We start from the raw sequence: 14,063 nt of genomic DNA, 5'->3' as shown, positions 1-14,063 counted from the left end.
TGTGTTAGGGTCTGAAGGTGTGTGTGTGTGTTAGGGTCTGAAGGTGTGTGTGTGTGTTAGGGTCTGAAGGTGTGTGTGTGTTAGGGTCTGAAGGTGTGTGTGTGTTAGGGTCTGAAGGTTTGTGTGTGTTAGGGTCTGAAGGTGTGTGTGTGTTAGGGTCTGAAGGTGTGTGTGTGTTAGGGTCTGAAGGTGTGTGTGTGTTAGGGTCTGAAGGTGTGTGTGTGTTAGGGTCTGAAGGTGTGTGTGTGTGTTAGGGTCTGAAGGTGTGTGTGTGTGTGTTAGGGTCTGAAGGTGTGTGTGTGTGTTAGGGTCTGAAGGTGTGTGTGTGTGTTAGGGTCTGAAGGTGTGTGTGTGTGTTAGGGTCTGAAGGTGTGTGTGTGTTAGGGTCTGAAGGTGTGTGTGTGTTAGGGTCTGAAGGTGTGTGTGTGTTAGGGTCTGAAGGTGTGTGTGTGTTAGGGTCTGAAGGTGTGTGTGTGTTAGGGTCTGAAGGTGTGTGTGTGTTAGGGTCTGAAGGTGTGTGTGTGTTAGGGTCTGAAGGTTTGTGTGTGTTAGGGTCTGAAGGTGTGTGTGTGTTAGGGTCTGAAGGTGTGTGTGTGTTAGGGTCTGAAGGTGTGTGTGTGTTAGGGTCTGAAGGTGTGTGTGTGTTAGGGTCTGAAGGTGTGTGTGTGTTAGGGTCTGAAGGTGTGCGTGTGTGTTAGGGTCTGAAGGTGTGTGTGTGTGTTAGGGTCTGAAGGTGTGTGTGTGTGTTAGGGTCTGAAGGTGTGTGTGTGTGTTAGGGTCTGAAGGTGTGTGTGTGTTAGGGTCTGAAGGTGTGTGTGTGTTAGGGTCTGAAGGTGTGTGTGTGTTAGGGTCTGAAGGTGTGTGTGTGTTAGGGTCTGAAGGTGTGTGTGTGTGTTAGGGTCTGAAGGTGTGTGTGTGTTAGGGTCTGAAGGTGTGTGTGTGTTAGGGTCTGAAGGTGTGTGTGTGTTAGGGTCTGAAGGTGTGTGTGTGTTAGGGTCTGAAGGTTTGTGTGTGTTAGGGTCTGAAGGTGTGTGTGTGTTAGGGTCTGAAGGTGTGTGTGTGTTAGGGTCTGAAGGTGTGTGTGTGTGTTAGGGTCTGAAGGTGTGTGTGTGTGTAGGGTCTGAAGGTGTGTGTGTGTGTTCGGGTCTGAAGGTGTGTGTGTGTGTTAGGGTCTGAAGGTGTGTGTGTGTGTTAGGGTCTGAAGGTGTGTGTGTGTGTTAGGGTCTGAAGGTGTGTGTGTGTGTTAGGGTCTGAAGGTGTGTGTGTGTGTTAGGGTCTGAAGGTGTGTGTGTGTTAGGGTCTGAAGGTGTGTGTGTGTTAGGGTCTGAAGGTGTGTGTGTGTTAGGGTCTGAAGGTTTGTGTGTGTTAGGGTCTGAAGGTGTGTGTGTGTGTTAGGGTCTGAAGGTGTGTGTGTGTGTGTTAGGGTCTGAAGGTGTGTGTGTGTTAGGGTCTGAAGGTGTGTGTGTGTTAGGGTCTGAAGGTGTGTGTGTGTTAGGGTCTGAAGGTGTGTGTGTGTTAGGGTCTGAAGGTGTGTGTGTGTTAGGGTCTGAAGGTGTGTGTGTGTTAGGGTCTGAAGGTGTGTGTGTGTTAGGGTCTGAAGGTGTGTGTGTGTTAGGGTCTGAAGGTGTGTGTGTGTTAGGGTCTGAAGGTGTGTGTGTGTTAGGGTCTGAAGGTGTGTGTGTGTTAGGGTCTGAAGGTGTGTGTGTGTTAGGGTCTGAAGGTGTGTGTGTGTTAGGGTCTGAAGGTGTGTGTGTGTTAGGGTCTGAAGGTGTGTGTGTGTTAGGGTCTGAAGGTGTGTGTGTGTTAGGGTCTGAAGGTGTGTGTGTGTGTTAGGGTCTGAAGGTGTGTGTGTGTGTTAGGGTCTGAAGGTGTGTGTGTGTGTTAGGGTCTGAAGGTGTGTGTGTGTTAGGGTCTGAAGGTGTGTGTGTGTTAGGGTCTGAAGGTGTGTGTGTGTGTTAGGGTCTGAAGGTGTGTGTGTGTGTTAGGGTCTGAAGGTGTGTGTGTGTTAGGGTCTGAAGGTGTGTGTGTGTTAGGGTCTGAAGGTGTGTGTGTGTGTTAGGGTCTGAAGGTGTGTGTGTGTTAGGGTCTGAAGGTGTGTGTGTGTGTTTGTTAGGGTCTGAAGGTGTGTGTGTGTGTTTGTTAGGGTCTGAAGGTGTGTGTGTGTGTGTGTGTGTGTGTGTGTGTGTGTGTGTGTGTGTGTGTGTGTGTGTGTGTGTGTGTGTGTGTGTGTGTTAGGGTCTGAAGGTGTGTGTGTGTGTGTGTGTGTGTGTGTGTTAGGGTCTGAAGGTGTGTGTGTGTGTGTGTGTGTTTTAGGGTCTGAAGGTGTGTGTGTGTGTGTGTGTGTGTGTGTGTGTGTGTGTGTGTGTGTGTGTGTGTGTGTGTGTTAGGGTCTGAATGTGTGTGTGTTAGGGTCTGAATGTGTGTGTGTGTGTGTGTGTGTGTGTGTGTGTTAGGGTCTGAAGGTGTGTGTGTGTGTGTGTGTTAGGGTCTGAAGGTGTGTGTGTGTGTGTGTGTGTGTTAGGGTCTGAAGGTGTGTGTGTGTGTGTGTGTGTGTGTGTGTGTGTGTGTGTGTGTGTGTGTGTGTGTTAGGGTCTGAAGGTGTGTGTGTGTGTGTGTGTGTGTGTGTGTGTGTGTTAGGGTCTGAAGGTGTGTGTGTGTGTGGTGTGTGTGTGTGTGTGTGTGTGTGTTAGGGTCTGAAGGTGTGTGTGTGTGTGTGTGTGTGTGTGTGTGTGTGTGTGTGTGTGTGTGTGTGTGTGTGTTAGGGTCTGAAGGTGTGTGTGTGTGTGTGTTAGGGTCTGAAGGTGTGTGTGTGTGTGTGTTAGGGTCTGAAGGTGTGTGTGTGTGTGTGTGTGTGTGTGTTAGGGTCTGAAGGTGTGTGTGTGTGTTAGGGTCTGAAGGTGTGTGTGTGTGTGTTAGGGTCTGAAGGTGTGTGTGGTGTGGTGTGGTGTGGTGTGGTGTGGTGTGTGTGTGTGTGGGGGGGGGGGGGGGGGTTAGAGTGAATGCTTGTTTAAATTACAGCACTGCATTACCTGTGGCCAAAAAACACAAAGTTAATGTGTCTCGTTCTGCAGCACAAATGACGTCCCTGAATGTCATGTTTCTCTTCACGATTCACGAACTGACATGCTCACTAGAGCCCATTATAGAGTGTCGGATGCATCCTCAGAAAGTTAGCATAATAGCACCGCTCCTCTTCTTCAGCAAGTTCCATGAGCAAGGTGTTGAACGCTCCCTGATCTCGCCACCCAAGGCTTTACCTGTGGCCGCTTCATTCTCCTGGCATGCCGTCGGTGATGAACCAGCACAGGTGCCAAAGCAGGATTGGTCAGAACGTTCACCCTTCTCATCCTCTAACTACAGATTTCTCAAATGAAGAAGCATTTCTTCTTCATTGCCATTTTGTTTAACGAAATTAGTGACATGGACAATCGCGTCGTGTGAGTCAGGTTTGCGGCAGTCTTTGACAATAACAAGATTGTACAAGATTCATCAGTTCATCACCGACAATGTTGTGCATTGCGTCGTGAACACCAGCTAGTGTGCGGTGGCCTTTAAGGCCTTGAACAGATCAATTTCTTCAAACATAAAGAGATGACCCTCGGGAAGGGGGATTATGGTGTTCAACTACAGAAGCATTTCTCACAAGTGGCTCCATAACACACCTGAAAAGGCGTTGCGTGTCAAAGACGCAATCGGCAGGCATTTTGGATGGCAGGAGTAGGTCTGGATGCGAGTCACAATGTAGGAAAGAAATGTCTTTCATTGGAAGGTGTCGAGAGCCCAAAGCACGGTATATGTATGGCAGGGCCTGGTGCAAAGTAGAAAGTAAGACATTATTGAATACAAACAAATTAAAATTAATTGCTTAAGCACAATTATGGTGTCCAAAGGAAAAAAAACTTAGCGATTCGCGTTTCTCCGATCGGCTAGCGGCACACTATGTTTTAGCTTTGGATGATAGAATTGTAAAACCGCCCCTCAATAGTTGATATGATGATATGATTATGACATCAGCTTGGGGAGGAAGTAGGGAAAGCAGAATCTACAATCATTGTTTGAGCTTGTGTGGCTGGAGGTATGTCAGCAATATTCACTCGTCGATTGGCCGTGGTACTGACCAATTGGGTGTGCCAATTTTTCCCTTCGATCATCGATTGGTTGCGGCATTCGTCCTGGTGATTACTATATTGATCGCGGTGCTTTCCTTGACAATCTTACGTTTCTTTGACTCCCGGAACACTAAGCGCCCATCCGTATTCGGTGGGCCGACACGGGTACTCCCTGTGTTGGGGGGGGGGGGGGGGGGTGGGGAGGGGCTGCTCGTAAAATAAATAAACTTTGATTGTTTGGCTTCAAAAAAAGACTAATTTAAAGAGTGGTGGAAGGGATTGAGCGAAAGTCCGCTAATTGGCAGTAGTCCAGTAAACGCACAATATCAATCCACACGGCTCATTTTTAACAAGTAGAAAAAGGTAATGATGTAACAAAGTGAAGAACCCTCGTTCAACGAAATCTTATCAAGTAAAGGAGGTTCCGCCCACTTTGATGAAGCTTATTATTCTGGTTCTGGTTGCAAACGGCAGTTACATATTGGATGAGCTCCATAGTAATCTCAGGGATAAAATGTAGTAACAAAATTAACAATGCAGATAATGTAGTAATATAATTCTCAACACAATTTACTCACAGGCATGAAATTTCTGATTTGAATCCCGCATTAACAAATTATATTGGAATCCATCCAATTGTATTGTCACGTTCACCGGGGAATTAAGATCGCCCAAGGTGATGGGTGGCCGATCAAACTTACCTCCGAGGCGTTCAGTCAACTATGGCGATTATCTTTATACGCGCGAGAAGTAGTGGAGGGTAGCGAAGCTTACCTGGAATGATGGGTTTTCCGAACCACGAACAATTAAACAAGACAGGGCAAGGAATTAAAATGCAACAAAACCAAGTTTAATAAAAATAATGCCAAGGACAAGTAAATGTGCGATAATACTAAAATCCTAAATGGAGCTCCCCCATACAGACTCGTAAAACAGCACAAGGGGATAAATAAATGTGAAAATAAATGCGTTGTGTTTGAAAGGTTAGCAGGTACTCAGCTCTGGTCCCCTTGACCATCCGGGATAGTCACAGTCCCTGCACGGGAAAACACGCCTTGGCGCAAAGCCGCGTTCACCGCCACACCGTCGCAAGTGAACAGGCCCGAGCTCCGTCCTCGTCCCATGCTCCACAAAGCACCGAGGCCTCTCAAGCGCACACAGCCGTCACAGGTCAGCACAAACGAACCAGGGAAAGGATGCGTCCGCTCCTCCATGCAGCCAGGACCAAGAGAAAGATGTGTCTGCTCGCAATGAATGTCCCAACGCAACAGAGAGAAAATGGCAATGCATCCGCCTGCAATCACATCCATGAAGCCAGAGAGGGAAAATGTCGGGACAAGTCCTTTTTACCCTGGGTATTTTACATCATCCGATGACGTCTACGTGTGCTCCAATCAGAGAGTCCATTTCATCGCCCAATGGTACCGACCAATCATCACCCCTCGGGGTGGGGCCTCACACCCCTCCTTGCTTGGTGTTGCGATGGCTCAGCTGGCAGCGCCAGCGGTGGTGTTCCATGTCCGAATCCGGTCACTTTATTTGGTGTTATTAATGACGCGTCGATCGCTTGGCTGCTAGTGTGCGTAGTGTAGCGTCATAAGGAACAAAGGGAAAAAAAAATCAGAGGTCATTTACATACAGGGGATTTACCCTTAACCCCTAAGCTACATAGCACAAGAGCCACCCTCTGTATGGCTGCCCGTCACACTTAATCCGAACACACGGAGCTGACTTAAGTTACAGGTTTCTTCTTCTTAAAGACAGTCGGAGCACACTACCTATACAATCCTACCTGGCCTAAGGTATTTCATTGCCTACCCCCCATAAACGTAACAGTATTATAGCTTCATTCGGATGGACTTCATCAGCAGCACAAATAGTCGAGAACTCAAAAGGTTAAGGAATGATATTGATTAGATAAAAATAAATAAATACAGGAATATTTACAACTTCTGGGATAAATAATTTCACAAAATATTTTGCTGAACTTGTCCTAATAACCTTCGCCGCCAAAGGTGGATGGAGGTTATATTTTTACCCCTGTCTTTGTTTGTGAGCAGAATGTCTCAAAACGTTGTGGACGGATTCAGTTGAAATTTGGTGGACAGATTGGGTATATGACAAGGAAGAATCGATTCGATTTTGGTGAAGATCCGGAAACTATCAATTTTTTAAGTGATTCTTCACCATTGAGTGATCGGACCAAAACTGATATGAAGCACGATATCTCAAAAAAATCTGGACGGATTCGGATGAAACTTGGTGAATGAGTTGGGTGCGTGACAAGGACGAATTAATTCCATTTTGTTGAAGATCCGGATCTGGATACAATAATTGTTTTAAGTGATTCTTCACCAATGAAAGATAAAGGCAAAACCGATATATGGCATGATATTTCAAAAGATTGTGGACACGTTATGACAATACGTGGTCGTTTCGTTGGTTGGGCGACAAGAACAAGCAGATTAGATTTTGATTCAGGTGGAGATGCAGACCCGGCCTATCAGTGGATACAAAATGTAAACTGTTTAGCCTGGCGGAGGTATGCTCTCTAACTAGTATTGTTCTAGTCAATGCATCATGGAGTGGTCTCCCTAGAAATGTAGTGGCAGCTGAAACAGTAGATTTATGTAGAAATTATGTAGAAACAGTAGATACAATAAATTGTATTTATGTAAGGAGGTACCTTGAATCATTGGAGATATGAGGTGTGATTAGTTTATTTGTGGCCCAACCTACTTGCAGCGAGACATGGTAGGATGATGAAAGTTATAATAGTACAGGTATAATGAGAACCCCAGCGGATTGTCACTCCGGACGTCTTTCTGTCTTCTACCGACTCCTCTCCGGCCTTGCTCCCCCAGCTCTCTCTGTGCTTTGTCCCCCCAATATTCCTTCAGGTCGCACAAGATCTGCCTGCAACCCTTTTTTTTTTTTTGGTTTTGTTTTTGTTTTGTTTTGTATACAAGATCGAGGCTAGTGAAAGAGCGAACATTAATCACACAGAAAGACAAACAGACACATAAAACAAATAACATCGGGAGCGGTAGACAAGATGGGGAGAGAGGGGGAAGGACACAAACACAACATTTGAGAGCAGGGACCGAGAGACATGGAGACATCGAGAGATCTGTGGGAGGGAGAGGGCTTTGGGGGGAAGGCATGTGAAGGGGGGGGGGGGGGGGTGGGAGAGGTATAAACATATGGACACTGCCAGGATTTCCAGGAAAGAAGTTGGAATTTCAAACAAGGTGGATCTGGGGTGAATTAGTGGGGGTAGAAAAGATCAAGGTTTTGGATGGGGGAAGATAAGAGATGGTGGTGAACAGCTGTTTTAAAGACCTGGAGGGAGGAGAGGGATTGAAGGAAGTGTGGGAGTTTGTTCCAGAGGCGGGAGAAAAGAGGAATGAAAGAGTGAAGGTGAGCAGAGAGCCGAGATTTCGGCAGTTTAACCATCAGAGGGTTGCTGGCAGATCTTGTGCGACCTGTAGGAATATTTGGGGGACAGAGCACAGAGAGAGCTGGGGGAGCAAGGCCGGAAAGGAGTCGGTAGAAGACAGAAAGACCACCTACCTGCCTGCGGTGAGTGAGTGAAAGGCCCTCAGAGATAGCTTCATCGCGGGAGATTCCAATGATTTTGAAAGCTTTGGATTCAACAGCGTGAAGCCGAGCCAGGTGTGAGGCAGGTTATGGTTAAACTGCCAAAATCTAGGCTCTCTGCTCACCTTCACTCTTTCATTCCCCTTTTCTCCCGCCTCTGGAACAAACTCCCCCACTCCCTTCAATCCCACTCCTCCTTCCAGGTCTTTAAAACAGCTGTTCACCAACATCTCTTATCTTCCCCCATCCAAAACCTTGATCTTTTCTACCCCCGGTAATTCACCCCAGAGTCCTTGCAGTGTTCATATGTTTTATACCTCTCCCACCTCCCCCCCCCCCCCCCCCCCCCAAGTCCTCCCGATGTCCCTGCTCTCAAATGTTGTGTTTGTGTCCTTCCCCCTCTCTCCCCATCTTGTCTGCCGCTCCCCCTGTTTTTTGTGTTTTGTGTGTCGGTTTGACTTTTTGTGTGATTAATGTTAGCTCTTTCACGGGCCTCGATCTTGTATACAAAAAGAAAAAAAAAGAAAAAAAAAAAAGACATGTTCAGTGTTCACCACTGTTTGATCCCGAGACCAAGTGGCCGAGCATGCAGTGGAAACGCACGGTCGTTACCCACTCGAGAGTTCAAGAGGACATCATCATCTGGAAAGGTCATGGCCACTGCTTTTTGGGATTGTGATGGTGTGATAATTGTAGACGTCTTAGAAAAGCGAAATGTTATTAACAAGGAGTAATTATATTCTGATCAACTGCACCGGGTGCGTGATGCAATGAAGCAAAAGAGGCGAAGGAAACTGGCCAGAGGTGTGCTGCGTCTCGAGGACATCGCCTCCCACACACAGCCAAACTTCTGTTGGCTACTGCCGCTAACTGTGGGTATGACCTACCACAACCACACTACTCACCAGCTGACTTCTATTTGTTCCTTCACCTGAAACAAGCTCTGCAGGGGGACAAATATGAGAACCACAATGATGCTGTGATGGGATATGTAGAGGACTTCCCAGAGGGGCATGCCAAGGGGTTCTACAGAATGGGCCTAGCCCAGCTCGAGGATAGATGGATGAAGCGCATTGCCAGGAATGGAGATTATATTGAGAAATAAAAGTGACTGTACATTTTTTTTTTTTTTTTTTTTTTGTATACTGAATCGAGGCTCGTGAAAGAGCTAACATTTATTTCACAAACAAATCAACCAGACAAACAAAATATACAACAAGAGGGAGCAGAAGACAAGATGGGGAGAGAAGGGGAAGCACACAACCACAACATTTGATAGCATGGAGAAGTGTGGGAGGGGGAGGGCTTGGGGGGAGGAGGCGTGGGAAGGGGGGGGGGTGTTTTCCTTATTGGGCCACAAACAAACTGAGGAACCCTCGAAGATTGGGGAGACTTGTACGTAGTTTGAGTGTGCATGGGTGATTGTATCTGGTGTTGGTGTAGCACAGGCAAGATGGTCCGAATGGCCTCCTGGAGCACCAAAGGTCCTTGTTATCGTTGTTAAAAAGAAGAGCAAGGAACATAAAGTAGAAGATCGCTTAAAAGGATACTTGCGGTTATATTTTAGAATATTTTTATACATTTTCAAACTAAAGTGAAGAATCCCCTGATATTTCTCATAAAATATTTTTTTAACGTCATGTGTTGTATGGACGAGATCGCATGGTTTGTGGGAAGGAATGAGGAAGAGTGAATGAAAGTAAAGGACGGTAGCTGGCAGATTGATGTGCTGTGACGGAAGTGGTATTAAAATATATTTGAAACAAATGACGGTTTATTGGTGGTGAAGACCGTTATATTGGGGCGGTTACGAATGCACCTTGTACCAAGCAGAGCAACATGACGCATGTGCGATTCAGAAGTCGATGATCGTTTCAAAACTCGCATCGCCTCAAAAGTGCGAGGCGAAAGTCGTCGACAGTTTTCGTCGAAGCATGTGGCACCGATTAAACAAACCAACATCTTAGGACTTAAATAATGAAGACTAGAGTTATAGACCCCCACAGTTTGAGTATAAACATAATCTTACATCGTGATGGTCTTCGATGATCCACACGGGGAGCCGGTCGTACCGTCTCAAACGACTCATTCCAAGTTCAGGCCCACGCCCAAGGCCCAACCCACACGGATCGCTTCGACATCCGGTGTAATCTTCTTCTTCCTCATATCCTTCTCCTTCTTCTTCCTCATATCATATCCTTCTTCTTCTTCTTCCTCATATCCTCCTTCTTCTTCTTCTTCGTATGTTTTTGTGTTCACAATGAGAGATGAAAGAAAGCGAGTGAGGGACACCGATTCGATTTTATAAGAACATAAATGAAGCTCAAGCCACGAAGTGTTGTTCTCGAAGTTTTATTCGCAATGAAACCTTTCATATTATGTACCTGTGTGTGCGCGCGCGTGTGTGTGCGTATATATATATTGTAGCGACCCATGGGTCCCCCAAGCGAGACCAGCAACAGAATCTCCTTGCTCCAGCCGGTGACGTAACCGGCGGGCAAACCACGGCGCCGGGGTGGCCGGTCACGTGACCACCAAAGCGTGCCGCGCGTGCGGTTATAATCCTTTGCACCTGTCGGTCACGTGACCACCAAAGCGCGCCTCGCCTGAGAGGCGTGGCTTTCGGTTTCGGTTGTGCTTTCTGGTTTTGATATATGTATATGCAGCCCGATAAATGGGCTTTTCAGAGTTCCCGAGTTGGTTTTTACAATAAACATCTTCTCGGATGAGTTTGTCGCTTGCCCGTCACTTCGTCCGTCTCAAGCATGGGCCCTGCTCTTCACTGGTGACCCCAAATTTACGACACGCGATGGACACCGCAGTGTCCCTCAAATTGCCCACCTTCTGGGAAGCACATGCCGCCGTCTGGTTCGCGCAGGCGGACTCCCAGTTCGCCCTGCGTAGCATAATGGAGGACGCCACGCGATACCATTACGTGGTCGCCGCGCTTGGCTCCGCGACCGCCGCCCGATGTCTGAGCTTCCTCCAGAACCCGCCGGCTGACGGCAAGTACGATGCCATCAAGGCACTTCTTCTGGGCGCTTTCGCCCTCTCCCCGGCTGAGCGCGCACGACGCCTGCTCGACCTTCCTGAGCTCGGCGATACGCGCCCGTCCGAACGCATGGACTACATGCTCGCGTTGCTCGGCGAGCACCCCTCGGATTTCCTCTTTCGGGAGCTTTTTCTTCGCCAGCTCCCGGCCCAGGTACGGGTCGCCCTGGCAGGCACGACCATCGTGAACCCCCGCTACCTCGCCAAGGAGGCCGACAAGATCGATTCGGCAAGCCAGCTCGCCGGAGCGGCGAGCCAGCCCGTCGGGGTGGCGGCCGGGAGCCCTCCCACCCACCCGCCCGGCGCCCGCGACGTAGTTTCCTTCCCGGAGGCCGCCGGGCCGGCGCGACTAGCAGCGGCGACGCCGCGTCACCCGGTCCCGACGCGTCGACCGGAGCCCCCGCCGGACCAGGCCTGGTGTTATTTCCACGCCAGATTCGGGCGGCAGGCCCGATCATGTCGACCCCCGTGCACGTTCGGCAAGTCGGGAAACGGGTGGGCCGGCGTTCCCTACCAGCAATGAACGCCGGCCGTTCCGGAAACCTGCTATTCATCGCGGACCGAGCGTCGGGGCGGCGCTTTCTCTGCGACACCGGCGCCCAGCTGAGCGTCATTCCCGCTTCGGCGGAGGACAGGCGGGCCGCCGTTTGCGGCCCCTCCTTAATCGCGGCCAACGGCTCCGCCATCCGCACCTTCGGCCCACGCACTGTCGCCCTCCGCTTCGGCAGCCAGCTCTTTCACTGGGAGTTCGTGACGGCGGACGTCCCCATAGCTTTGCTCGGTGCCGATTTTCTGTGCGCCCACGGGCTGCTGGTCGACGTGAAATGCCACCGTCTCGTCAACGCCGAAACTTTCAGCTCCCTGGCATGCGCTTTGAGCCGTTCCGTGCCTACCGAGTTTTCCTGCGTCCTCCCATTGGCAGACGACTTCGCACGTCTCCTCGCGGAGTTCCCGGCCCTCACGCGACCGACGTTTTCGGCCATCGCGGTGCGTCACGGCATCGAGCATCACATCCCCACTACGGGCCCGCCGGTGTACACCCGGGCTCGCCGTCTCGATCCCGCCAAACTCGCTGTCGCCAAGGCCGAGTTCGCCGCGCTGGAACGCCTTGGCATCGTGCGGCGCTCCGACAGCGCCTGGGCCTCGCCGCTGCACATCGTCCCGAAGCCGGGGGGCGGATGGCGGCCATGCGGCGACTACCGCCGCCTTAACGATGCCACTACCCCCGACAGGTACCCCGTCCCGCACATCCAGGATTTTTCCGCCCGGTTGGCGGGGCGGACCATTTTTTCAAAAGTGGACCTGATTCTGGGGTACCACCAGGTGCCCGTCCGCCCGGCCGACATCCCGAAGACGGCCGTTATTACACCTTTCGGCCGCTTTGAATTCCTCCGGATGCCCTTCGGCCTCAAAAACGCGGCACAGGCGTTCCAGCGCCTGATGGACGGCGTGCTGCGCAACTTGCCGTTCCTCTACACCTACCTGGACGACATCCTCGTCGCCAGCACGTCCAGAGCCGAGCACCTCCTCCACCTCCGGACGCTGTTCGGCCGCCTCAGCGAGCACGGATTGATCGTCAACCCGGCCAAATGTCACTTTGGTGCGGCGACGATCGACTTTTTGGGCCACCGCATCACCCGGACCGGCGCCGTGCCGCTACCGGCCAAAGTCGAGGCCATCGCCGCTTTCCCACGCCCCCGCTCCGTCAAGGCGCTGCAGGAGTTCCTCGGGATGGTGAACTTTTATCACCGCTTCGTGCCCCGAGCTGCGCAACTCATGCGGCCCTTGTACGCCGCCCTCCGCGGCCAGCCGGCGAAACGCGACGTTGTCTGGTCCACGGACATGGACGCTGCTTTTACCGGCGCAAAACGGGCCCTCGCCACCGCCACGCTGCTGGCCCACCCGGTACCCCAGGCTCCCATCGCCCTCACCACGGACGCCTCCGACTACGCCGTGGGCGCGGTCCATGAACAATGGGTAAACGGGGCCTGGCAGCCGCTCGCGTTCTTCAGCCGGCAACTCCTGCCCAATGAGTTGAAGTACAGCACCTTCGACCGCGAGCTCCTCGGGCTGTACCTGGCCGTCCGCCATTTTCGCCACCTCCTGGAGGGCTGCCCATTCACGGCTTTTGTCGACCACAAGCCGTTGGTTTTCGCCATGGCCAAGGTCACGGAGCCGTGGTCGGCCCGCCAGCAGCGCCACCTCTCCGCCGTGTCGGAGTACACCACGGACATCCGGCACGTCACCGGGAAGGACAACGCCGTGGCCGACTGCCTTTCTCGAGCCGGCGCCAACGCCGTCCACCTCGGCGTCGATTTCGCCCTAATGGCAACGGACCAGGCCACCGACGGCACGGTGCAGGCGCTCTGGGTGGCGGACACGGGCCTCCGCTTGGCTGACGTCCCCTTCGCGGACACGGTCCTGCTGTGCGACATCTCCCAAGGCCGACCTCGCCCCGTTGTGCCGGTCACCTGGCGGCGTCGCATTTTTGCTTCGCTCCACGGCCTCTCGCACCCGGGCCGGAAGGCGTCCCAGAGGCTGGTGGCGGCGCGTTTCGTCTGGCATGGGCTGCGACGGGACGTCCGCGACTGGGCCAACGCCTGCACACCCTGCCAGCGGGCCAAGGTCCACCGTCATACCCAGGCTCCGCTGGCTCCCTTCACCGTGCCCGAACGACGGTTCGACCACGTCCACGTGGACCTGGTGGGTCCCCTTCCCCCATCGCAGGGGTTCACCCACCTGCTTACCATGGTGGACAGGACCACCAGGTGGCCGGAGGCCATGCCCCTCGCCTCCACCACCACCGCCGACGTGGCCCAGGCGTTCATCGCCACCTGGGTCGCGCGTTTCGGCGCACCAGCGGACATCTCGTCGGACCGCGGCCCACAGTTCACGTCCGAACTATGGGGCGCGGTCGCCCGCATGTTGGGCGTTACCCTGCACCGCACCATGGCCTACCACCCCCAGGCCAACGGGTTGTGCGAGCGGTTCCACCGCTCCATGAAGGCCGCACTCATGGCCGGCCTCCAGGACGACGGCTGGGCCGACCGGCTCCCGTGGGTCCTTTTGGCACGGCTCCCAAAGAGGACCTCCAGGTGTCCACCGCCGAGCTGGGTGTACGGCCAGACCCTCCGCGTAACCGGGCGAGTTTCATTCCCGACGCCACCAGCCCCTGGTCCGCCGCGCGCCAGCGCGACGGACTTCCAGGAGGCCGCCCGGACGTTTCGCCCCGGTGCCCACGACCGCCCACGGCGACCCCCAATCCCTACATCCCCCCAGCACTCCGCACGGCAGGAGTACGTC

At 52.1% G+C, this 14,063-nt stretch overlaps 1 protein-coding gene across 3 annotated transcripts in view; it reads right to left on the bottom strand.

Moving 5' to 3' along the window:
• The window catches only part of C9H5orf22 (chromosome 9 C5orf22 homolog), a 37,645-nt gene extending 27,771 nt beyond the window's left edge, over positions 1–9,874 (bottom strand). The window contains exons 1-2 of one of the 3 annotated variants that reach the window (XM_068128323.2): positions 9,739–9,874; positions 3,663–3,808 (exon numbers count right to left, since the gene is read on the bottom strand). In XM_068128323.2, coding sequence (XP_067984424.2) covers positions 3,663–3,808; positions 9,739–9,798 — 206 coding nt within the window. In that variant the 5' untranslated portion in view covers positions 9,799–9,874. The remainder of the gene's footprint in view (positions 1–3,662; positions 3,809–9,738) is intronic. The other 2 variants (XM_078784848.1, XM_078784847.1) reach the window with 2 other exon arrangements.
• Positions 9,875–14,063: the final 4,189 nt, after the last annotated feature.

Source organism: Myxine glutinosa, chromosome 9 (assembly GCF_964187855.1).
Source record: "Myxine glutinosa chromosome 9, kmMyxGlut1.1, whole genome shotgun sequence".
Lineage (NCBI taxonomy): Eukaryota > Metazoa > Chordata > Myxini > Myxiniformes > Myxinidae > Myxine > Myxine glutinosa.
This window is presented reverse-complemented; position numbering and strand designations above follow the sequence as displayed.